The sequence below is a fragment of the Schistocerca nitens genome, chromosome 4, assembly GCF_023898315.1.
Source record: "Schistocerca nitens isolate TAMUIC-IGC-003100 chromosome 4, iqSchNite1.1, whole genome shotgun sequence".
NCBI lineage: Eukaryota > Metazoa > Arthropoda > Insecta > Orthoptera > Acrididae > Schistocerca > Schistocerca nitens.
Genome location: NC_064617.1, coordinates 28,091,050 through 28,118,421, shown reverse-complemented (window position 1 = coordinate 28,118,421; position 27,372 = coordinate 28,091,050). Strand labels below are relative to the sequence as shown.

At 44.1% G+C, this 27,372-nt stretch overlaps 1 protein-coding gene across 1 annotated transcript in view; it reads left to right on the top strand.

Annotated features, from left to right (window-relative positions):
• Positions 1–27,372, top strand: part of LOC126252896 (collagen alpha-1(XV) chain-like) — a 269,979-nt gene that overhangs the window by 134,421 nt on the left and 108,186 nt on the right. The window contains exon 6 of the mRNA XM_049953866.1: positions 4,798–4,890. Within this exon, the coding sequence (XP_049809823.1) occupies positions 4,798–4,890 (93 nt within the window). The remainder of the gene's footprint in view (positions 1–4,797; positions 4,891–27,372) is intronic.

Genomic DNA, 27,372 nt, shown 5'->3' with positions numbered 1-27,372 from the left:
TGTGTGATCTAAAGTATCCGGACTTCCCCAGAAATATACGTTTTTCATATTAGGTGCATTGTGCTGCTACCTACTGTAAATACTCCACATCAGCGACTTCGGTAGTCATTAGACATCGTGAGAGAGCAGAATGGGGAGCTCCGCGGAACTCACGGACTTCGAACGTGGTCAGGTGATTGGGTGTCACTTGTGTCATACGTCTGTACGCGAGATTTCCACACTCGTAAACCTTCCTATGTCCACTGTTTCCGATGTGATAGTGAAGTGGAAACGTGAAGGGACACGTACAGCACAAAAGCATGCAGGCCTATCTCGTCTATTGACTGACAGAGACCGCCAAGAGTTGCAGATAGTCGTAATGTGTAATAGGCAGACATCTATCCATCCCCCACACAGGAATTCAGACTCCATCAGGATCCACTGCAAGTACTATGACAGTTAGGCGGGAGGTGAGAAAACTTTGATTTTATGGTCGAGCAGCTGCTCATAAGCGACACATCATCACGGTAAATGCAAACGACGCTTCGCTTGGTGTAAGAAGCATAAACATTGGACGTTTGAATAGTGGAAAACGTTGCGTTGAGTGACGAATCACGGTACACAACGTGGCGATCCGATGGCAGTGTGTGGGTATGGCGAATGCACGGTGAATGTAATCTGCCAGCGTGTGTAGTGCCAACAGTAAAATTCGGAAACGTTGGTGTTTTGGTGTGATCGTGTTTTTCATGGAGGGGGCTTGCACTCCTTGTTGTTTTGCGTGGTACTATCACTGCACAGGCCTACACTGATGTTTCAAGCACCTTCTTGCTTCCCATTGTTGAAGAGCAATTCGGGGGTGGCGATTGCATCTTTTAACACTATCGAGCACCAGTTCATAATGCACGGCCTATGGCGGAGTGGTTACACGACGATAAAATCCCTTTAATGACTAGCCTGCACAGACTCCTGACCTGCATCCTATAGAACATCTTTGGGATGTTTTGGAACTCCGACTTCGTGCCAGGCGTCACCGACCGACATCGATTCCTCCCCTCAGTGCAGCAATCCGTGAAGAGTGGCCGCCATTCCACAAGAAACCTTCCAGCACCTGATTAAATGTAAGCCTACTAGAGTGGAAGCTGTCATCAAGGCTAAGGGTGAGCCAACACCATACTGAATTCCAGCATTACCGATGGAGGGCTCCACGAACGTGTAAGTCACTTTTAGCCTTGTGTCCGGACACTTTTGATCACATAATGTACATATTAGGACCCAAGATAAAAGCTTATGGGGCCTGATTCTTGGTATTTCCCTACTTTCAGGAATGTGCTGATTTTTGCGCATTATATGAGTTGTCTATTTCAACCTTCTGTACTCTTCCAGTTAAATTTGAATTGAACCATTTGTCCACTGTCCCACTCATACCACAAGACCTAAGCTTTTCGATATCGGTTCCACGACTTACCCAGCCAAAACACTTTGATAGGTCACAAAAAATTCCCGACTAGTGATGTTCGATTATTCAGAGGATTTCATATTTGATCAGTGAAAGTGTATGTAGCATTTTCTGTTGAAAAGCCTTTCTGAAAACCGAATTAGCTTTTTGTTAGTACTATATTTTTACAAGTATGTGAAGCTATTCCTAAAAACGTTACTTTTTCAAGAGTTTTGGACAAATATATCAGAAGTGAGATTGGGCAGTAGCTGTTGGCATCAGACCTGTCCTCCGTTTTCTAAAATTGTGTAACTATAGGATATTTTAATCTGTCAGGAAAAATGACGTGCTTCAGTGAACTGTTACACGTGTGGCTGGGAGTCCTGCTTATCCATAGGGAACTAGCCTTTAGTACTTTGCCAGAGATGCCAATAATTCCATGCAAGCTTTTAATTTTCACTTAGTTTATTATTTTCCTAACTTCAGAAGGTGGATAGAATTTCAATTTCATCAAATTCGATAGGTATTGCCTCTTGCATATGTAGCTTTGCCTTTTCTGATGAACATCTGAATTCCATTTTCTCCACAACATTTAAAAAATGATTATTAAACTATTTTCAACCTCTGATTTCTGTTAATAAAGTTTTCATACGGTCTTTCTGTGCTCTTCATTGGCTTGTTTCTCTTTCAATAATATCCCAGTTTGATTTAATTTTATCATCAGAGTAGCTAATCTCAGACGTAATACACATACTTATGGACCTTTAATAACTTTCATTAATATAGCACACTATTATAACATTTGTCTGTTTTTGGGTCATTACTCTTTCTTAACATTAGAAGCAATTTTGGAAATTGTTTTTTAAATTTTAAATGTGACACTTGTCTTGTCCACGAAACTGTGTGGCCCTCACCAAACGTGTATCGACAGCATTACGCACACCATTACGCCACCTGGCGTGACGGAGCCTTTCTGCCAGCACACACGGTGATGCTGGCTGTTGCTTGTACGGTACTCCCAACAATTAGGGTGCAACTAATTGTGCTACGTGTTATTCTACGTGTTAGCAGAGTCTAGAGCAGATTTCTGCCTTCTGTTTCTCAAATAAGCACTATATGTGGCGTGTGCTGAAGTATGTAATCGACAAAAAGCTTAAATTTTCTAAAACTAAATTGCGAGAGATGAAGTCAGATGCCTTCACTCGGCCACTGAAGATCCTGACGGTATTTTATCATTTAAAGTGTTTATTATGTGCTCAGTAATTGTATATATATTAATATTTACAAGGTAATGTTCTATAGTTTAAGAAAGAAATGAAGAACCTTCTTTCGTGCAGCACCTTCTACACCATACCACTGTTCTTCGCAGAAACTCTTCAAATTAATGCTTAAACTTTATTTTGTAGTTAGTATTAGTCAATACAACAATATGACAAAACATTTAGTTTTTCCATTTTATCGAATGAAAAAACAGGTTTACTCTTACTAGTCATGTATTTCGAAAGTTTAAACCTCCACCATCTTGTGGATTAATGTGCCTTGTCTGTGTTATAAAATGACCCTGGGGTAACACGTGGCACTGTTTCCAGTGGTCACAGAATGATTTATCTGTCGTGCTACATCGCGTGTACCAACACACTTTTCGGAGACCATTGTCGGAGATAACGCGAAAGTTGTAAAACAACAAATTCAAACCACATTAATCCTCCTGATGATGGAAGCCTCAGTCCCCGAAACGTGTCATAGAAATAAATGAGAAACAGTACTAAACTTGATTGAATTAATTTTCCCCGAGACATTTAAGTCTCATCTTTAACTACGATAATTATGGAAACTGAAGAAATATACTAAAATTTGTACGACTGCCGGGACTCTAACCCGGGTCCTTTTGCATATTTGACAGAAATGCTGGCCATTACACTACCACAGCACTAGGCGTACAGTTCTGCTTATGCGGTTCCCACCCTAACTCAGAGTTCGCTTCATATCTTCAGCTTACTTTCCCCGTAAATCGTCACTATTTCCAGGACTCTCCGGCACTGGAATGGCATCCCAGGACTGGACGCTATATTTCTATATACAGGGTGAGTCGTGTAAGACGTGACACCACCCATTATTCAGGGGGCGATTGCAGGTATCGACAAGCGGTGTTCGGCGAATCATAGCGGACATACGTTGGTACATGCACAATAATCAGAACGTTTATATTGACCGAGGTAATGATGAAAGTACATGATTTTTTAAATGGGACGCTATACTTCTTTTTAGCATCATTCGAACGCTCTGGAAAAGACGCGTATAGTGATGTAACGCATGCTGCTATTGTGATTCAAACTTCGCTTAAAAGACGCTGGGAAATATTGTGCGACTGAAGGTCGAGGCGGTCGGAAGCGGCTGCAGACTGTAAACACGCCTCGCGCGACCCGAAGGCCGAGTTGCCGTGCTCTATGCAGCATGCACGGCCTACGCTACGTAGGTAAATCCTCATCCGCCCTCTTTTAAGCAAAGTTTGAATCACAATAGCAACATGCGTTACATCACTATACGCGTCTTTTCCAGAGCGTTCGAATGATGGTAAAAAAAAGTATACTGTTGCATTTAAAAAACATGTACTTGCCTCATTATCTCGGTCAGTATAAACGTTGTGACTATTGTGCATGTACCAACGTATGTGCCCCATAGTCTCCTATGATTCGCCGAAAACCACATGCCGATACGTGCAATCGCCCCCGAATGAAGGGGGTGTTACGTCTTACGCGATTCACCCTGTATATCCATTAGATCACCCAAGGTCCAGGACTTCGCCATTACGCCATTACGACAAACGTTGGATTGCGATTGCAATGCCGGAGAGCCCTGGTAATAGTGACGATTCAGGGGGGAAACAAACTGAAGATATGAACTGAAGTTTGTGTTGGGGACGGCACTACACTTGGATAGTTCTTGCGGCGATGCTAACCGTGGTAATGTGGTGGAGTAGTGGTCAGTATTTCTGCATCGGTAAACGAGGGGATGCGGGTTCGAGTCTCGACTGTGATACAAATTTTAATTCATTTCCTTATTTTGCATCATTATCGTACTAAGCTTGTTGTTTCATTCGATAATTCTGGGTAAAGGCTAACAATAAATGTTCACATGTAGTGTTTCTCCACTGTTATCACTTTCCTTATTGGAGAGCTTCCTTTCCGCAGCATTCGTGGAACGTGGGCGAAGAGTTGTAATACAGTGTAGGGACGTTGCGGTAGAGCAGAGCAGCTCTGTACTCTGCGTGTACACGCAGTGGGCGGACTGCAGCGTGCAGAGAGGCAGACGGGCTGTGTGTTTACATCGTGGCAGGGCCAAAGAAGGGCAGAGTGTGGTGACCGCACGCCATCGTGTTGCAGATGACGGCGGCCAGCCCCGTGGGCACGCTGGCGTACGTGATGGACGAGCAGGCGCTGCTGGTGCGCGTCGCCGCCGGCTGGCAGTACGTCGCGGTCGGTACCCAGCTGGCGCCAGTCTGCTGGCGCGCCGCCGCACTCCACGGCTGCCCATCTGCTGCCGCGCGCTCTACCAATTGTCTCCCATCTTTCCTACATCCCGCAACCACTTACCCTTTACACACTTCACTCTGCCTCATATTTGTTTACAAAACTATGCACAAAATAACGTATTTGTGTGTGTTTGTATGTGTGTGTGCGTATACGCTCCAGCACAGCTATGGAACTACTAGAGCAGTTTAAGCCAAGTTCAAACCCTCCCCCCCCCCCCCCCCCCCAACACACACACAGTAGCTTGCCTACTACCTCCAGTGCTATATGTTTTACTGTCACATATACAGGGTGAAAAGTATTTAAACCGACAAACTCTGGGAGGTTGTAGGGGACATCAAAACACTTTCCCTAATGTCATTTTTTCGTAAGAGGATTATTTAAACCGGTGGAGGCCAGTTGTTAGAGGTCGTATTACATCCTTCAGTTGTAGGCAACTGCTGTCCACCAGTGTAGCAGTGCACTGTCTCTGTTTACTAATGGAGCGATACATCTGAAGTGAGTACACTGATATGATCGGTGCGTACTACGTAGCGCACCACAACGGACGAGCTGCACAGCGGATTTATCAACAAGAATATCCTAATCGCCGTATCCTGCATCATACGACCTTTGCTGCTGTGTACCAACGTCTGCGTGAGACCGGGTCGTTTAGCAGAATATCTGGACAGGGACACCGTCGCACGGTAAGAACGCTGCAATTTGAGGAACCTGTCATGCAGCATGTGGAGCGGGATCATTCAATCAGTCCAGTTCTTCGTTAATGTGTGGGTCGTTGTTATTGGGGACTGTTTCATTAGGCCGTATCTGCTACCTAGGCCATTAAATGGCAGGCGCTATTACAATTTTCTCGCCGGACCATTGCCAGAATTGCTGGAAGACGTCCCGCTCCCTACAAGACAACGCATGTAGTTCCAACATCACGGGGCGCCGGCACATTTCAGTCGTCGTGTGCGTCGATTCCTGGATCGACGGTTCCCAGAAACGTGGATTGGCAGAGGTGGTCCTCTACCATGGCCTGCTCGATCCCCAGATATGTCCCCTCTGAACTTTTGTGTGCGGGGCTAGATGCGCAATCCTGTTTAGGCAACTCCTGTTGCATTTGAAGAGAATCTGGTTGCCCGGATAGTACTAGCAGCAGCAGTAACAATTCAGGACTCGGGTTTAGCCGGCCGCAGTGGTCTAGCGGTTCTGGCGCTGCAGTCCGGAACCGCGGGACTGCTACGGTCGCAGGTTCGAATCCTGCCTCGGGCATGGGTGTGTGTGATGTCCTTAGGTTAGTTAGGTTTAAGTAGTTCTAAGTTCTAGGGGACTTATGACCTAAGATGTTGAGTCCCATAGTGCTCAGAGCCATTTGAACCATTTGAACTCCTGGGGTTTTTGCCCGTGTCAGACAGAACATAATCCGACGGTGTAACCTTTGTTTACGTGTCAATGGAGGCATTTTTGAAAATCTAATGTAACTTAAATTGGGTTGTGTTAATGTGTTGTCTCTTGGTCATAAAAAAAATGGAAAAGTGTTTGTTGGTTTAATTAATTTGCGACCAGAGAAATCTTCCTGTTTAAGTACTCCTCATAGGAAAAAACGAGATTAGGGAAAAATATTTGTTTTGATGTCCCCTACAACCTCGCAGAGTTCGTCGGTTTAAATAGCCTACTTTTCACTCTGCATAGAGTGCGTAAAAGAAGCTTCTTATACGGAAGTTGAAACTTTTGAGAGAAGAAAACAAGAAAGACTTTCTGTTTGTAACAGTGAAGTTACACGAACGGTGTGTCCTTATCAAAGGCTGACCATGATTATTGTTTCATATGTGCTGCTCACTTCGTAAGGATTTCTTCTGGTGGCGTGAGATGAAGCACTTGGTGTACTAGTCACTGACAGATACTCCAGAACAGATTCCTGCACGTTTGCCAGAAGCTGAGGCCATTATTCGTGAAACATCTGTTTGACTCCTGTTTAGGAATCATAGACAATTCTTCGCTCGACGGAAGACCCGTGCCTACAGGCTCGAAAGTGGCAGAAGTCACACCAATACTCGAGAAATGAAATCTGAGTGAGTTGCTGAATTATAGACCATTATCACCGTATGCCGTAGGATTTTGGAACATACACTGTGTTCGAACATTGTGAATTAGTTCGAAAGTAACAATCTATTGATACGTAGCACGGATTCAGAAAATACCGCTCTTGTGAAACACAACGAAGTAATGAGTGCTATCGCCAGGTAATCTCAAACTCATTACATTTCTCTAGATTTTCAGAAGTCTCTCGTCACAAGTCACTTCTAAACAAATTGCGTGCAACTAGATTCGTGCTTTCCTGCAGAAAAGTTACACTTCATAGTAACTGACGGAAAAGCAAAACAAAAGTTATATCTCACATAAATTAACAATTATCCCTAAATAATGAAGACAGTAAGGCCATCCGCATGATTGCTAAGAGGAGTCTCTTAAATTCCGTTTGCATGATAAATCGTACGAATCTAAAGACTATCAATTCAGCAACTACGAGCGACTTACATTGGAACTATCACATAGACAACGTTGTGGAGAATGGAAAACAAAGACTACATTTCATTACCAGAACGCTTACAAGATGAAACAAATCCGCTAAAGACGCTGCCTACACTACGTTTGTCCGTTTTCAGCGAATGTATTGCTGTGCGGAATGGGTTTCGTACCAGCTAGGACTAACGCAGTACGTCGAATAACTTGAAAGAAGTGAAGCTCGGTTTGTATTATCGCGGAATATGGGAGAGAGTGTGAGGAATAGGATACGCGAGTTGGGGCGGCAATGACTAAAAACTTGTTGCGGCGAGATAATTTCACAATATTTCAATCTCCAACTCTTTCCCAGAATGCGAAAATATTTTGTTAACGCCAACGACCTAGCGAGGAATGATCATAGTAATAAACTAGGAGAACTCAGAGCTCGCTCGGAAAGATATGAGTGCTAGTTTTCCCCGCGTGATGTTCGAAAGTGGTACAGAAACAAATCACGCGAAAGTGATTCCATGAAGGACCGTGTTAGACAATCATTGCCACGCAGATTCCACTTGACCATTAACGGAAAATGACCAAACTGTTAACAACACCTTAAAAGTATCGTTCATCACACGGAAGTTTGAACACCGAATGTAAAAGTCACTGTCAAGATCTTCCTTGGCCGCTAGCGGAGAGCCATTCTCATCACGCTGTAAAGTGTTCCTTTTTATGTCTTCTAAACAATAAGTTGTGTATAAGTGGTTTTTTCACATCTTACACATGTGGCAAACACATGAATTTTCAATGAATGAAAAGTGCATTCCCTTAATAAATGTTAATTGCTGTTTCTTAAGTAATGAAATAGGACAGTGTTTTCAAAATAATATTTCACGACTTAGTACTACAATGTCTTTTCTCTTTGAATGTTTGAACGGTGTGAGAAGAAGATTCACTACAAATTACCCAGTGGGCTTTTTCGGAATTTTCATGGCCAGCAATCGATAAATTGGGTACCATACTCACCAGCGTGGGGTCCAGTTTCGAAAAGAGCATTTAATTGCTTGGAAGCAATCAGGGAACAGGAAAATTTAATTAGTGATATGAAGGAAAATTACCACAGGAATTTTCATAGACGAACGATGAGTCGCAAATGGACAAATGAAGAACTAAACTGAGCAGCGTATAAGGTAGTTTTCGATTTAAGAGAAAATTGAAATAGCTCATTAACAGATTATACTAGCTATTTAAATCAAATATTAAAGAAGTTCATCTCTTCTAGGACTTTTCTACGCATAAAAAGTTGTACTGGTGTAGAAATTGCGGAATTATTTCTTTCGTATTGAAAAAAATGAAATGAATATCAAATTACAGCACAAATTGACACTTCACCGCTTTCTCTTGATCTGTATACTCTTAATAATAATGAAACGATTTATCTGCAAGTAAATAATGAAATACATTTGAGAAACATCTGACACGCCTTTGAATGATGCTCGAAATCATGCGCACATGTACAAAAAATGAGATGCCAGCTGAGAGTATAAAATTCAATGTTTCACCTAGAACCACAAAATTTTAAAGGGTGCATAGGGTAATTGTTCCATGATCTCGAGCTCATTCAAAGGCGTGTGAAATGTTTCGATGATCCATTTTATTTATTACTTTCAAACAATTCATTTCATAGTTCTTTGACTTTTTTTTCAAAATTTAATTTTTAAATTTATGAATGTAGCAGAGGAAAAATACAAGGAGCGAAAAGTTGTCTACATTTTGAACAGAAAAGCCTGCAGTTATAAGAATCGAAGAATGTGAAATGGCAGTAGTAGTAGAGAAACGATTGAGACTGGGCTATAGCTTCTCTCTAATGTTGTTCAGTCTGCACATTGTGCAAGCAGCATGGAAACCACGGAGAAATTTGGAAGGAGAATTGTAGTACACGGATACGATATATTAATTTGAAGGTCTGCCGATGGCATTGTCATTCTGTCAGAGCCGGAAAAGGACTTACAAGAACAGTTGAACGGAGCTTATAGTGGGTTGAAAAAGAGAGTATAAGATGAACACCAACAAAGGTTAAACAATCCTAATGAAATATAGTCGGTTTAAATCAGATGATTCACATAGAGTTAAATTAGAAAGTGAGACAGTAAAATCAATCGATAACTTTTGCTACTAGGGCAGCAAAATAGCTAAAAGTGGCCAAAGTATGTGAGGCGTAAAATGCATACTGGCGGCTGCAAGTCAAACGTTCCTGAAAAAGAGAAATTTCTTAATAATGAATATAAATTTTAAAGTCAGGGTATCTTTACTGAAGGTACTTGTGTGGAGTGTAGCCTTGATTGGAACAGAAACGTGGACGATAGGCAGCTCAGACAAGACGAGAACATACATTTTTGGTAGTTGTGCTACAGAAGAATGAGGAGGAGGTACTAATTTGAACTGGAGAAAAAAGAGTTGTGGAATTTGTGGCACAGCTTATCTAAGAGAAGTGATCAGCACACCTTCTGGGACGTCAATGAATCGCCGATTTGGTTATGGAGCGAAATGTAGAGGGTAGGAATTGTAGAGGGAGCCCAAGGCGTGCAGGGCAGTATCGAACTCACAACAAACTCATCGTATATAGCATTTTAAGTACAAAAATAAGACAAAATATTCTCAAGTAATAACGCACGTGTTAAAACCATAAGCTCTATAATACTCTGTCACAAGGTAACTGTTCCTGAATGGAGGAATAATGTTGAAATATAATAATGGGACATTACTCCTCCATTAGAAACGTTTTCGTACGATCTATTGCGTTGATAACGTTTAGTGATGTTTCCTCGTGTACAATTAGCAACCGTCTGTCGCTCATTTTTATTTTGTAATTCTTCTGAGCCATGTAGCGAGCTATGCTGGAGGAAATCTTGGGTCGAAGGGTGAAGTGGGCACTAGTGTAGTCGACCGCGGGTACCGTGCGTCAGTGGAGCAGGTTTGTTTCCAGAACAGACTCGAAGTGCAGGCCGCAATCATTTACAGTGCGGCACACGTGTTTCCAGTGCAATACAGACACAAAGATAAATGAGTGTAAGAAATAAAACGAAACATAATGACTCTTTAACGAGCCGCCGAAGACACAGGTATCTTATACCAAAATAGAAAATTTCTCCAGAGAGGAAAGTCGGGGAATACTTCGCATATAGGCAAAAATATTTATTTTGACACATTCATCTAAGTTTGGAATGTACAAAAAATTTCATTGCCACATCCGAACAATTTTTAGAACGTTAGTTCCCCGAAAAGCGGTCATCCCAGACATAGGCTTGGGGTGTTTTCTCCAGCACTTGCAGCACAGCACGATTGCAAGCACAAGAACCAACACACCTGTACCACAGTTCACTGTTTCATCCGCTCCTTCACGGATGCGACACAACTCATCAATTCCTCTACTGCGTGTCGGCAGTGGTTTCCATGTGCCACAAAACTGATTATTGTAATCACCGTCACAGTCGTCACCTCAAATTCGGCAGACATCCGATATCTCCGGTCATTCTGCTATTTCTTCCTTTCTCCCGATCTTCTTTATCTTCTTTTGCGGTCACTCGGTACTGCTTCCCCGTTCTTGTTCTTCAGCTCAGAATGTTGTTTCTCTTCATTTCTTACTTTCTTATTACTCTCACCGTTTCCCAGCTTCTTTTTCCCCGGGGGTTTGCAACTGTTCTTTTTCAGCGCACCGTTACCACAGACTGATATTAAGGGATCAGAAACAGAATGAACAGAATGTAAAGCTTGTGGTAAGTGCGTTGCAGGGTAGGTTGTACTGAGAAGTAATTGTTAAGAAAAAACGTTGCACCGTTGTCGAGTTAATTAGCATCGAAGTTACCCAATCAGATCATTACACGAGCATATTGAAACCGCCTGCCAGATACAATTAGTGTCAGTTTTTTCTCGTAGCGTAGATGATAGTGCACGAGACTGCCCAGGATTTGCCTCGGGTACGTTCCTTACTATTGTTCCATCTCCAATTTTCGTATCGCTCTATTGTTCGGTCTTAGGAAACCCAAGGAAAAACACTCTGGCGAACACCACTTCCGCGCGGGCCTCTGGAATTGGCGCGCGCAACGGCCCGAGCGGCCAACTTGTATGCTAATTAACTCGGAAATGGTTCAATGTACCGAATTTTTTCTTAACTGTTACTTCTCATCAGAAGCTGCCCTGCAACACCGTTTCAGACTCTTCCCGACTACACTGTACATATAACAGGAAAAGGGAGGGCAACGCGACAGAACAGTAGTGATGACGAGTTGGGGAGAGACAGGGCCGTGACCGAGAAACAGAAAGAAAAATCACTGCAACTAGGACAAGGTGGAATATGCTTAACTCTTTCAGAGAAGTTTTAAGGAAACAGTTACGAGGATGACAAAAGTAGGCTACTTCATCTTTGTATTCATCAACATAACACCTAATTTATTGCAGTAAAAAATTCGATAAAATCTAGCGAGGTTGTCATGGATTTCGAATGTGAATTAATCTGGTTGAAACTGAGTATCAAAGAACGGTCATAAATGGTGATCGGATGCTTTTATAGACTACCTGGGTCAGGACCTGTAGTTGTAGAGCGAACTTGCAGAATATCATTAGTAATTTTTCCTGATCATACCGTCGTAATAGGGGATGACTTCAACTTGCCAGATACAGACTGGGAGTGTTATGCCACCGAAACTGGTGCCAGAGACAGCGATCCGTATGGTATTGTTCTGGATGTCTTGTTCGAAAATTGCCTTGAGCAGGACGTTAGAGAACCAACTCGTGACGGTAACGTCTTAGACATCCTGGTAACAAACAGCCCTGAACTTATCGAATCGGTCGACGTAGAGGAAGGTATCAGTGATTGTAAGGCTGTGACAGTATCTATGACGACCGGTCTTACAGGGAATGTTAAGAAAGATAGGAAGATATATTTGCTAAGCAAGGGTAATGGGATACAAATTTCAGAATATCTCACCAGTCAGCATCAAGTATTCGGTGATGTGGACGAAGATGTGGAGAATAAATGCAAAAAATGCAAAGATATCGTTCAATATGCCCTAGACAAATGTTCCGAGTAAGGTTTTAAGGAATAGGAAATATCCACCATGGTTTAATAGCCGTGTTTCAAAAGTGCTACGTAAATAAAGAGCACTTCATCTCAGATTCAGGAGAAGTAAAAACATAGCTGACAAACAAAAGCTGAACGAAGCGAAAATGAGAGTAAGGAGAGCAGTGAGACAAGCGTTCAATAATTTTGAAAGTAAGACGTTGTCAACCGACCTGAATAAAGACCCGAAGAGATTTTGGTCGTATATAAAATCAGTAAGTGGGTCAAAACCATCTATTCATTCGCTCAGCGACCACACCGGCAAAGAAACAGAGAGAAGGCCGAAATACTGAATTCGGTCTTCAGAAGTTGTACGTCGAAATGGTAGATACTGAGATAAATGGTGGCGGAGTTGAAAAGCAACTACAATCGCTTAGTAGTGGAAAGTAGTCAGGACCAGATGAGATGCCTATAAAATTCTATAAAGATAATGCGAAAGAACTTACTGCCCTTATAGCAGTAATTTATCGTAGATCGCTTGAGCAACAGAAGCTACCTAACGACAGGAAAAATGCGCAGGTCATTCTCGTTTCTAAGAAAGGCCGTAAGACAGATCCATATAATTATAGACTTCTATCGTTGAAGTCAATCTGTTGCAGAATTATGGAAAATGTTTTATGCGCAAGAATTATGAAATTCTTGGAAAATAAAACATCTCCACTATAAAAATCAACATGGATTCCGCAAACAGAGATCCTGCGACACACAGCTCGCTCTGTTCCTGCATGAGACCCAAATGACCCATAGCACAGTGGAGAACTGCTCTGATGATGATGCCGTGTTCCTTGATTTCAGTTAGGCATTTGACACAGTCCCGCATTGCCGTTTAATGAGAAAATAATACGAGCTTATGAAGTATCGGAGCAGACTTGCGATTGGATTCAAGACTTTCTTGGAGACAGAACGCAACACGTCGGTCTTAACGGAAAAAAATCGACAGATGTAAAGGTAATATCTGGAATACCACAGGGAAGTGTGAAAGGACCCTTGTTGTCTACAATATATACAAACGATCTAGTAGAATGCGTAGGATGCTCTTTAAGGGTAGTTGCATACCAAAGTAGCAACGCTAGAACTTAGTAAGAATTTACAGAACGACCTACAGAGAATCGATGAATGGTGCAGGCTCTGGCAGTTGAGACTAAACGTAGATAAATGTAACGTATTGCGCATACATAGGAAAAGAAATCCATTACTGTACAACTACACTATTGGTGATAAACAAATGGAGACGGCATCTGCCGCAAAATATCTAGGCGTCTAAGCAGATACCAGACTCAGATTCATCCGAAGAACCTTAAGGAAATATAATTCATCCACGAAAGAAGTGGCTTATAAGGCGCCTGTTCGCGCGATGCTTGGTTATTGTTCATCTAGGACTGATAGAGACGATCCAACGAAGAGCGACGCGTTTCGTCAGGCGATCGCTTAGCTGGCGAGAGAGAGTTACGAAGATGCTAAACAAACTCCACTGGCAGACGTTACAAGAGAGACGTTGTGCATCGCGGGGAGATTACTATTGGAATTTCGGGACAGCACTTTTCAGGAGGCGCCGGACAATATAATACTTGCCCCCACGTACATCTCGCGTATTGATAATGAGAAAATTCGAGAAATTACAGCCAATACAGAAGCTTACCGTCAATCATTCTTCCCACGCGCTATTCGCGAGTGGAACAGGATTAGAGGGATCAGATAGTGGTACCGAAAGTGCCCTCCGCCACACACCATTCGGTGGCTTGCGGAGCATGATGTACACTACTCGCCATGAAAATTGCTACACCAAGAAGAAATGCAGATGATAAACGGGTATTCATTGGACAAATATATTGTGCTAGAACTGACATGTGATTATATTTTCACGCAATTTGGGTGCATAGATCGTGAGAAATCAGTACCCAGAACAACCACCTCTGGCCATAATAACGGCCTTCATACGCCTGGGCATTGAGTCAGAGCTTGGATGGCGTGTACAGGTACAGCTGCCCATGCAGCTCCAACACGATACCACAGTTCATCAAGAGTAGTGACTGGCGTATTGTGACGATCCAGTTGCTCGGCCACCATTGACTAGATGTTTTCAATTGGTGAGAGATCTCGAGAATGTGCTGGCCAGGGCAGCAGTCGAACATTTTCTGTATCCAGAAAGGCCCGTACAGGAGCTGGAACATGCAATCGTGCATAATCCTGCTGAAATGTAGGGTTTCGCAGCGATCGAATGGAGGGTAGAGCCACGGGTCGTAACACATCTGAAATGTAACGTCCACTGTTCAAAGTGCCGTCAATGCGAACAAGACGTGACCCAGACGTATAACCAGTGGCACCCAATACTATCACGTTGGGTGATACGCCAATATGTCGTTGATGAATACAGGCTTCCAATGTGCGTTCACCGCTATGTCGCCAAACATGGATGAGACCATCATGATGCTGTAAACAGAACCTGGATTCATCCACAAAAATGACGTTTTGCCATTCGTGCACCCAGATTCGTCGTTGAGTACACCATCGCAGACGCTCCTGTCTGTGATGCAGCGTCAAGGGTAACCGCAGTCATGGTCTCCGAGCTGATAGTCTATGCTGCTGCAAACGTAGTCGAACTGTTCGTGTAGATGGTTGTTGTCTTGCAAACGTCCCCATCTGTTGACTCAGGGATCGAGACGTGGCTGCACGATCCGTTACAGCAATGCGGATAAGCTCCCTGTCATCTCGACTGCTAGTGATAAGAGGCCGTCGGGATCCAGCACGGCGTTCCGTATTACCCTCCTGAACCCATCGACTCCATATTCTGCTAATAGTCTTTGGATCTCGACCACTGCGAACAGCAATGTCGCGATACGATAAACCGCAATCGCGATAGGCTACAATCCGACCTTTATCAAAGTCGGAAACGTGATGGTACGCGTTTCTCCTCCTTACACGAGGCATCACAACAACGTTTCACCAGGGAACGCCGGTCAACTGCTGTCTGCGTATGAGAAATCGTCTGGAAACTTTCCTAATGTCAGCACGTTGTAGGTGTCGGCACCGGTGCCAACCTTGTGTGAATGCTCTGAAAAGCTAATCATTTGCATATCACAGCATCTTCTTCCTGTCGGTTAAATTTCGCGTCTGTAGCATGTCATCTTCGTGTTGTAGCAATTTTAATGGCCAGTAGTGTATATGTAGATGTAATTCTGCGTACAGGGTTACCTTCTTCGAGAGCGAGCAGCAGCAGGTAGTCGGTAGGTTTTTGTTGTAAGAATGGTAGCAGCGAGCGTTATCTTGTGTTGCGATTTTGGTGAGGTAAGTGGTACGGTACTTGCTGTCTGTCACAAGTACTGCGTCACACACGTGCTGAGGTGTCAGCGAAGTAGGCGTTCCGTGCGGCAGTCACATACGCTGAATATCAAACAAAAGAGTGCTGTAGGTGTAACGCACACGAGTGTTTACAGTCGGTTCCACCGGACAAGAACTTTCACTACCAGTGCCCTGTTGCGTTGGATTGCAGGAGCAGAGATTATTCTGAGCGAACGACTGAACGAATTTGCGCTTGACATCTTGTATAAATATGTTTTGAAGCATGACGAGAGCATGGAGACGAGCACAAGTCGCGACGCTGTTTCGTGCCCTGCTGAGGCGCTCATCCAAAGCTGCACTCGCGTTGCTAAGAGGAACATAGCAGGACAAAAATTGACTGGAATCTCTGCACTCCCTCCCGACTAAATTTTCACCGCCGGGCAGCAGTTTGAAGCGTGCCATCTCGTCGTACATTGGAGTTGTGAAGCAGCGCTACACTGCAGCTCCTTAATTACACTAAAAACTCATTTTTGCTGAATCTCAATACGTACCGGATTATTTTTTCGAGATTATCTCCATTGAGGATTGGACTTACATCATAGAGAGGCACTTCCGGAGCGCAGACGTTCTGTTACTTCTGTTCTGGCGCGCGTGGGAGTCGATGTCCCAGCGGTGCAGCACGTCAGAAACTGCGCGTGCCAGTAACGTGACAGCCGCACCACTAGTGACCTAGTTCCTCGTCGGCGAATCTTGGTCTCAGAGGAATACCACCGTAGACGGAAAAAAAAGTCCTCCAGCACTTTCAGCAAATGAGGACCGTTACCTGATGACGGATCATCCATTTCGAAAAGTGCATACGTGTGTGTGTGTGTGTGTGTGTGTGTGTGTGTGTGTGTGTGTGTGTGTGTACACGTGCGTGTCTTCTGCATGTTTGTGTCTGTGTGTTAGTGTTTGTAAGTGTATCGACGACGAACAAGGTTTACTCTTTCTGCGAGGTAGGACTGTGGCTAAGCACTCAAAATTATTGCCGGCAGAGGGAAAGAAAATTTTGACCGAGGTGCGAAGCTACGCCAACGACCTCGTCTCATAATTACTGTCCTCAGTGGAGAGCGTATCTGCTTAATGTGGCCGTCGCGCAAACGACGTCGAATGCTCTCGAAAGTACCAACGCTGAGAGAGAGAGAGAGAGAATATGAGGAAGACAAATGGCGAAAGAGGCGGCCTGGAGGCGAGACAGGGAGAGGGGACAAGTGCATTGCGTACGTACGCATAATTATACAAGATCGCACGCGGCTTTTCAAAAAATGTATCGCTCCGTCTACGGCGCCTCCTTGGGGACCGGGCCGGCCATTAAATTAACGACTGAATTTTTGCCTTTTGAGGGCCATAATTCACCATTACAGTTTACCCGTGGAGCTCCACTGTAGGGCGACTCGGGCGAGCAGGCGCTCAGCCGGGTGCCAGCGGCCGCTAATGAATTTCGCCCGCTTTCGGCGGCGAGGGAAATTAATACTCTCGTAATTGCGACTAATAACTGAGCTGGTGGGAGACGGCGGAAAAATTCCGGCGGCGCCGTTTCTCGCAGCCTAACCCGCTGCAGCGCGTCCCGCCACTGTACACTCTGTTGCAGACGCTCTCGTGTTACCAGCTGTGAGATTTCTCACATACTACTGTCACTTCCGCTCTTTCCAGCGGCTTACGTACTTCTGTATGATAATTACACATATTATTCAAACTCCCGTCTCCTTCACACTACAGAAAGTTTCTCAACAACTACGGCCACAAACAGCTGTGATGTGCGTGGCAGAATATACTTGCCTCTGTACAGGATATTAGGGTTTCTTCGCGGTCAAAATTGACTGCCCAGATGCTTCTGTGCGATTTTTCTTTAGTCTAATCTTGTTTTCGCGGCAGTTAAGAGAGTGGTACGTACGGAGTTTCTAGGCTGTCTCCGTTTATAACAAAGTACTTCATTTACATATCTACGTTTACACGCTCTCACCTTCCAAATGGTCACCTTGTGCTGCAATACAGAGTTCTCAGCTGAAACTTGTCCTCGAAATCTCCTTTGCGAAGCGTTTGGATTAGATTAGATTAGATTACTTTTTCGTTCCATAGATCCATGCTGAGGAGATCCTCGTGGATATGGAACATGTCAATTTTTTTTAAAAGCTGAAATAACAGTACTAATAGTATGAATATATACAATATATAATTTGTTTCTATTAAAAAATTCGTGAATGTAGTAGAAGGAGTTGGCACTAATAAGTCTTTCAGGCTCCTTTTAAACTGATCTTTATTTGTAACTAATTTTTTTATGTTTGCTGGCAAATGATTGAAGATGAGTGTTCCTGAATAGTGGACCCCTTTTTGAACTAAAGTAAGTGCTTTTAAGTCCTTGTGCAGATCATTTTTGTTCCTGGTATTGTATGTATGAACTGAGCTGTTTGTTGGAAAAAGAGATATATTATTTAGGTAAAATTTCATTAAGGAGTAAATATACTGAGAGGCAGTAGTTAGTATACCCAGTTCTTTGAAGAGGTTTCCACAGGACGTCCGTGAATTTACTCCACAAATAATATTACACGCTTTTGGACTCTGAAAACTTTTGTTTGACTTGAAGATTTACCCCAAAATATTATACCAAACGCCCTCCGGAAGCCGAGCTGGACTTCCACAGTGGTAGCAAAACGGCGACCTTTGTGCTGTATCTTCGCTTCGCGAATGTGGCGAAGTCCGCAAGGGCCAAATCTGGCGAGTAGTGTGGGAACGGAAGTGCGATAATCTTGTTTCTGATGAGAACCTCGCCTGTGAAGAGCGCGCGGTGACAGGGCGTGTAGTAGTCGTAGAGTAGCCACCCTTTCGTGAGGCGTAACTCCGGCCTCGGACGTCTTAAACCCTGCCGGTAGAACTCTCTACTCACAGTCTGGCCTCTGGATATGAATTCGTGACGCGAAACGCTCCCAGTGTCGAGAAAGATCATGAGCATATTCTTGGCCGCGCAGCAGACATGCCTCGCCTCTTTCGGTAGTGAAGAAGATGGGCTCCTTCTCTGTACAGTCTGTTGCTTTCGCTCAGGGCCTCGTCACCCTAGTCGTGGCGACGTACTTGGTGGCAATACGCCGCATCTTGAGATTCCGCTTATGTATTGCGTGCACTGTTCCGTACGACACTCCCACGTGGGCGGCAGTGTTACGGATCGTTCACCGACGGTCCTCGTGAACAAGATGCTGACTGCTTTCGACATTTGCTCGTATCTCGCTTGTGCAAGGTCGACCTTATGTCTCGTTATCTTCCGAAGACGTTCTTCAGCTCCAGAAGCGGGCGTGCCGCTCAGAACACCTCGTACTACACGTTGCGACATCGATGTGTACTTGCCGAATGGTGACATGCACCTCTGTAGCGGGTTTCCCCAGTTTAATACAGAATATCATGTTCGCTCCTTGTTATAACTTGCTGCCGATTCTGAGATCACAGGAGTGTTAACAAACGTTGTCAGAATAGCACCGGCTGCAACTGGATGCCTCGTGTCAGGTGACCATCTCGTCAAGGTCGGTGCGCCCTGTGCCTTTGCTGGCAGACTTGTACTGTGATCTGCTGGAGGGTTATAGAGCTAATCTCGAAACTTTCTGCTATCCCCTTACATATTTCTAGGTTATTCACTTAATGATAAGTTAGTATAACAGGTTAATAAATCCAGATACCTAGGTTGCAAAATTACCAGTAACATAACGTGTAATCAAGAAAGGAAAAGAGGAGTGTCTTTTACAAAAGCAGGAGTATTTTCTCTGGTCTGTCAGATTAAAAATTAACTGAAAGATTTGCGATGTGCTTTCTATGGAGTGTTGGCCCGTATGGTTCAGAAGCATTGAGAGAGGATAAATCCTAAGGAACTTCTGATATGTGAATCTAGAGAAAACGGATGTTGTGTAGTGCACAGATAAAGTTACGAGTGAGGCTGTGTCAACGAGAAAAGACAAGTACTGGAAACTGTTAAAGCGCACAAGAAGCGGGCTGTAACACTGGATGAGAGGAGACTGCATAATAATGTATACACTAGAGGGACTGTAAAGAGCTGAATTTACCAGCTAACTGGCAACATCACGATAAAAGAATCACACGCAGATACAACGAGATTGTCGGAAAACCGGGAGATTGCACAGGGTCCGGCAGAATGAAGCGTCGCTGTTCTACCTGCGCGAAATAAGTATGCGCATGATGCAATGAGGTAGGACTGCCATTTGTAACTGCAGCATACTGGAGTTCATCGTATCGAGCATTCGCTGTCGAAGCGTACTTCAAAAGTAAGGTCTTCCAACCACAATTCACTGACTCTCTCGTTACCATTTCGAGCTGAAAGTATGTGACAGTTCCGCTTTTACAAATAACGGTTGTACGGTGGGTGCGATAATTTAGGACTACTGCATTTTGTGCAAAAGAGAAGTCCAGGGCGATGAAGAACACAGTAGACGGCGGAGCGAGCGCAAGAGCCCGTCGCCATTCCCCCGTCTGACGTGTCCTGTCGCCAACAGTTTCAGATCTTTCCCTGTGGCACATAATCAGTGATAACTTGCACTTTCACCACTACAAATTGCAGGTCGAACAGAAATCAAACGAACAAGATAAAATTGCCCGACAAACGGTCGCCTTGCATTTTCTGGAAATTTTAGTAGCCGACTCTAGGTGCGAAACAAGGCGCTGATGTTGGATGAGGCACATTTCCACATAGTCGATTGCGTAAACAAACAGAATTACTGGTACTGCGCGCCATGTAACTAAGGTAATCCTCGTTGGCTGCATGGGAAACACCTGCACTGTGAGAATGTGTCTGTCTCCGGCAGTGTGGCTAACTTTGGGATCACCGATCCATGCATATACCGTTTACTTGGTTTCCAATGTAATATATTTCTTAATGGCTGGAGTAAAGGCGCCACAGCTGCTGCAAGAACTATTAAAAATCTCTGAATTACAGGTGACATCGCGCTCTTAGTCAGCAACGAAGATGAACTTGCGTAGTTGTTGAGTCAAGTACCGGTTAGACATGAATCTCGGCAAGTCCAAACCTATGATAAATGATCGGGAGCACATGTCTAACTCAAACGTCTATAAAAAGAACGGGAAATAGTGCATTCTTTGCACTACCTTTAGTCAGCCATCTGCAACACGTGAAGTGTGAAGATGAGATCGAAGTCGAATCACGGTAGGGCGGGAGGCCGAGAAGAAGATCAACGACATCTGGGGGAACAGAGCGACAACGAACAGTACAGGGATCCGTCTTGTTGAAGCATGGTGTTTCCTGCCATGTTTTACGGTTGCGAAACGTGGACCCTGAAAGCCAGAATTTGACACCATATTTGAGCTTTGGTGCTGGCACAGGATGGTTCATCTGCACCTAAATTGGATCGAAAGAAGAAGTAATAAGTGCATCATAGAGAAATTCATCGTCACCAGCTACGTTTCTTCTCTTGGCAAGCAAATAATTCTTCAGTTCCTTGGCCACATCGTGAGAAGAGATGGAGAAAATGTAGAAAATATAATCACGGGTGGGAAGATCCAGCGCAAGGGAGCGAGGGGGAGAGAGGCTGGCAGGTGGAGGGGTTAACACACGAAGACCGCTCTTCTTCCCTGCTCAGCAGGCCTTGAGAGAAGCTGGTAACCGTCGGGAATGGAGACGCTTGGTTCGTGCCGTCACGAAGGTTAGCAGTGTGTACGACCACTTTTGAAAAACATGGTAAACACGGGGGACGTGCGAGTCATTCATACTGCTAAACTCATATGAAATAACTGTTAATTGATCTTACCTTTTTCGATATTTCTCTTTGTTTATGTCAGAGGACGGAATGGTCATGTAGCGCATAACGCGAGGATGCACTTCACAATTACGACCTTCCAAGCCAAACTGACTCTCGCAGACTCGCTGTGGTTTTCGGTTACGTTATTATGGCGACGACTTCGTTCATTTACGATTGTCTAACACTATGCCTGGACGTGTGCGTATCATCAATCTTTTGTCTCCTCTTTTTCGGCTCGCCATGAGTTCCTCTCCTCTGCCAATCCTTTCTTCTCGGAGTAGCACTTGCACGTCATCATTTACTTTCGGGTAGATTCTAATCCTCAGCTGCACTTTTTGTGGCCAACAGCTCCCTCTAGTACCATAGTCATTGTTAATTGATGTAGGGACACATGTCCCAGGGTCCTGCCCCTGTTTTTTGTCAATGCTTTCGCCATGTTGCACCCCTTGTCGTTTCAGCGGAGAACCTCCTCATTACTTATGTTACTAGTGCATCTAATTTTAAACATACTTCTGAAGCAGCATCGACTGTCTTGTTCTCCCGTTTTGCCGGAGTTCGTCACTCACATGCGTACAAAGCTGCCCTCGAAACACTCATTCTCTGAAATTTCTTCCACAGATTAAAGACGATTTCTGATACTACTGTGCTGATTAAACCATTTCATTCAACACCTGCTGTAATTCTTCTTCAGTTTCACCGATGATAGCTGTTGTGTCTCGGAATCCTGCCTACTCGGTTCGCTAGACAATCAATCAAATGACTCGTATTAATGAATTGTATTACATACAATAAGAAAACTACAGTACCTATCCTTGAAAGAAGTGTCGCAGGCAAAGGGCGACATAGGAAACAATGTCTTCTTCAGTATAGACAAAAAGAAGTCTGTGCTACATAGAGATTCCTAACGAAGTCGCTAACGTTGATGCTGCTATCGAAGTCGATCATCTTGAAGGCGCTATTGAAGTGGACCGCCACCAATCGGGCACGGCGCTTATGTCCTCTTCACACAGGGGCCGGTGCTGTCGCGTTGTCGTCCTGGAAGGGAGTCGGTCCGCGTGCGACTGGCTAACTACTTCTCACAGCCTTCTATTCATTGGCTTTCCCTACTGCCGTGCAGACGGTTGACCTTACGCCTTGACAATAGCAATGTCGTCAATGAATTTTTGATATCTTTTCAACTTGTGTTTTAATCCCACTACTAAACCGACTTTTTTCATTTGTGTCAAACTGTAATTTGCATACATCATAAGCTATGAATCTTTCTTCATGTTCGCTACTGTGAAACAGACTCTCCTGTTCAGTAGGAAATCATAGATCTGAAGGTTGCATTTTAGAGCACGTAGGCAGACGTCAGTTTTGAATCGCCCTGTATATTTAACAGTGAGGAATGGGAGACTGCAGTCCTGTGTTATGTTCTTTCCTTTCCGAGCAATTCGTTCTTGGTCTTCCGCTCTTGTTTTTCGCTCCTCGTTGTCATACACATTGTACTAGACTTGGCCACTCTTTCTATGTTTCGATACAGTGTATCGATACGTGGAACTGTTTCAGTGTTTCGGAACGGCTGTGGTTCACTGTTTCGAAACAGTGGTGTTTCATTCCGCCCCTGTCTCGGGTAACCGGACCAGATTCGATCTCGAGCCAGACACAGAAACTGTATCGTTGTTTCAAAATAAGGCTGTTTCAGTCCACCTGTGCTTGGAACGGACTAATTGTATCGAAACAGCGATGTTTCATTCCGCTCTGTGTCGGACGAGATTCGGGCTCGGCACAGGTACTGAAACGCAACATACCACCACATGAAACACTTTCAGGAGTGTCGAAATCTTTTTGACAAGCAATAGCATGAAGATTAAGATATCCGAAAATAAAGCTTCGTTTCTAGCTGACTGTCCTATTCCGAAATGGCATAACATCTGCTTAATAAACAGTAACCAAACAATAAAAGAACGCATACTATTCATATTCAAAATAATAAATATGTGAAAATAATTTAGTTAAATTACACTTTTGTAATAACATACGCTTCTTTGTTCATGTGCAGTAATCATATTAAGAAACACAAGTAAGCCTACAACATTTTGAATAAAAAAGGTGTAGAGTGACAGTTATTAGACATATACATAAATTTGATGTAGGTATAATTGCAAGCAATCTGTTTGACATATCACTGATAGTGTAATGGTGAACGGGAAGGGCTGGGAAGCATGGTGAATTTATAGTAACGGTTCGAAACACTTTGAAAGACAAAATTTTTTTCTGTTATATTTAGTTATTTATTCGAATTATTTGGCGTTATTTGTGAGTCTATAGTCACTGTGCCTATTATCCACAATGATTCCCTTTGTGTGCATGGAAATTAGCAGGATGGGTATATTACCCATACTAACGGAATGTGGGAATCGCAGTAGCATATCCGCTGTTTCTGCAGTTTGCTCCCACCTCCCGTTCGTGGTGGTTCTTCTGTCTTCAGCTATGGCTGTCCTCAACCAATTGAAAAGTATGAAAGTCACACGACACGAAAGCAGCACATTTGCTGCAGGAAATACGAAACTGCCAAGACACCTAAGTGATAGTTTCATACTTTCTGCGATATGATTAGCGATCTCGCACCTCATTTGTGTTTATATGGACATATTTATAGACATTCAAGATGATAAAATGTGTAGGGATATTAGATTACAAAACACAAACTGTTTCACTGTTTCGAAACAGCGTATCTAAACATTACATTGTACTGTTTCATTTGTTTCGAAACAGCTACGTGTTTCAGTTTGCCCACCTCTACATTGTACATCACGCACTCATGAAAACGTATCATGGCAGTATGGGAGCACCGGAACCTCACACTTTGGAATGTAGATGGATAGGCGTTCAGCCACTCAGGAAGACCTGCTCCTGGAGAAGATCCCACCATGAGACAACGGAGGGCGAGTCGTAGCCGCAGCAAAGTGGTACAGCGCGGCGGAGGCCGTTCTGAGGGTATAGCGTTCACGTTGCCATCTCGCGAGATTTAGCGCGGCGGCGAGTCGTAAACAAGGCTTTGCGCGCCACCTGGCAGAGCCGCGTCGCGTCGCCGCTGGACGGGGCTGGAGGCGCAGTCGCAGGCCGCCCGCCGTAAACTGTGATTGCCGCCGAGCGGCCCTCGCTTCGGCCCGGTCCAGCTGCCGGCGCCGGCGAACCGCCGAGTAGGCGGCAACCTCTTGCCGGCCCGAATAAAGCGCTCAGCGAGCGAATAAACGCCGCCGGGCCCTCGCAGACGGACGCGGCCCCGTTCCAGGCCGCTTTACGACCGCCGCGTTATGGAGTGCCGCCGCCCCGGCCACTGTGCTACGCCGCGGCAAGTGGGGCGCCGCTGCTCTGCCGCGGGGGCGGCGGGCGCTTCCAGAACGCCCCGGATCCCGCGATAACTCTTTACGAGTGTTACGCGGGGCCGGCATGTGAGTATAACACAAGCTGTATCACTGCGACCCAGTTGGTAGGACTGCCGCTTTACGTTTATTGCTCTTTCCTTTCGACACGACAAATCGCTGCCGCCGATAAACTAGCCCGACGCCGTGTTCGCAGACCATCTTCATAAATAAGCTAACGTTACAAAAAATTTGTAACCGCAGTGCGAGCACACAGATGAATCGATAAGTCATTGCAGATGGAGCAGCGCCGCGCGGGATTAGCCGAGCGGTCTTAGCAACACCATCTAGACTACAGGTCTGCGCGCACACTTGTGACGTCACAAACTGATGGTCGGGTCTGTATCGGAACGCTCCTGTTAAGCACTCTGCAGCTATACGAACTTCCCGAGTTTTGGAGCTGAAACTTCGTAGAGATTCTCGTGCTTTCCTCTTCTACATGTCTTTGTAATGAAAGTATGGAAATTTATATTCGTGCGTAAAGTAACTGAACAAAACTGCCCTATGTTATTTCAAGATGTAAAATTATTTTGACAATTTGCCTTAAATACGCGTTTCTAGGCTTGAATACAAACTGTGATTTTAAATTCTGTCTTTTACCTCAGGAGTTACGCTTTCTTGCAGTAAAAAATCGGCAATATGCAACAACAAGCAGACGTTTTCGGTTTTAAATAAAGCAGCTGGAGCTCCTGTAGAATTTAAGAATTTGTTTCCCTCGTTATTTTCGTAAATTTTCCTCTCCACTTCAAAATTTGCTTATCTCACACGAAACTCATATCATTCGACGAAATGGAGCACCTCCTGACATAATGTTTAATAAATCAAAAAACCCGAAAAAATATTTTATTTCCCTGTTTCTCTAGAACTTTAGAACCTTAAACATAAAAAGATTGTTTCTCCTATATCCTTGATTGAAATTCGTGTCACAGAGTGCTGTTAATTTAATCATAATGCACTTACCTCGAAATTTTGCTTTCTATACTGCTTCATCTGTCGAACACTGAATCCATTAAAGCAATTTTCTAAGGTAGTTTACTTAAACTGAAATTATTTCCGAACAGCTTTACATGTAAAACTGAAGAAAATCATTCTGCAGCTCTTCCAAATAAAATTACTGGAAACTCCATAATCTGGTAGGAATGATAAGGAATACTAAGCATTTTCGAGTCACACTAATTAATATAACTATTCTGTGTAAGAATAGTTGCAAATATGAGAGACATTTCACAGCCAGCTTCGTATTAACCTCGCAGCAATGATCTAGAATTAAGAAACAAATGATACTGGTACATGATACATAACTGTTTTTAAAAACAATTGGCAAATGTGGTGCAATGGTAACAAATAACACGCTACAGATTTTTTGTCATTTAATTACCCTTGAATGATGCGTAGACACAAATTCCTGTCTGGGAATAGCTGCAATACAGCGATTTCTCAACTGTACACATTTGGGAAATCGAAACATGTGCACTTTCATGCCTTTTTAGGATTTATAATTTCCCTGGCAAAAGGGAACGCAGCACTTGTATCCCATACTTCGAAGAACTGTAGGCGAAAACTGTATGAAATATATATCACTTTCACGTGTCACACACTTTCTGCACAACATACACGCCAATAGGATTGCCGACTGAAGATAGGATGGCCAACAGTTCGTGACGTCACGTGCCAATATGGCCGCTGTGCATAGGCCTCGTATCTAGAAGGCTTTGGTCTAGGGCGCTGCAGTCACGGACTGTGCGGCTGGTCCCGGCGGAGGTTCGAGTCCTCCCTCGGGCATGGGTGTGTGTGTTTGTCTTTAGGATAATTTAGGTTAAGTAGTGTGTAAGCTTAGGTACTGATGACCTTAGCAGTCAAGTCCCATAAGATTTCGCAGACTTTTGAACAGATGGAGCAGAGAACGGTCGCCCGCGCACTACATATCCGCGAGCAGTACCGATCAGTGACACATTTACACTGAAGCGCCAAAGAAACTGGTGTAGGCATGCGCATTCAAATACAGAGATATGGAAACAGAATACGCCACAGCGATCGGTTACGCCTGTGTAAAACAAGTGTCTGGTTCAGTTTTTAGATCGTCTACTGCTGCTACAATAGCTGGTTTCAAGATTCAACTGAATTTGAACGTGGTTTGTAGTCGGCGCACGGGCAATAGGAAACACCATCTGCGAGGTAGCAATAAGTGGGGATTTTCCCGGACGACCATTTCACAAGTGTACCGTGAATATCAGGAATCCGGTAAAACATCGAATCTCCCACATCGCTACGGCCGGAAAAGGAACGGGACAAACATCGACTGAAGAGAATCGTCAACGTGACAGAAGTGCAACCCTTCCGCAAATAACTG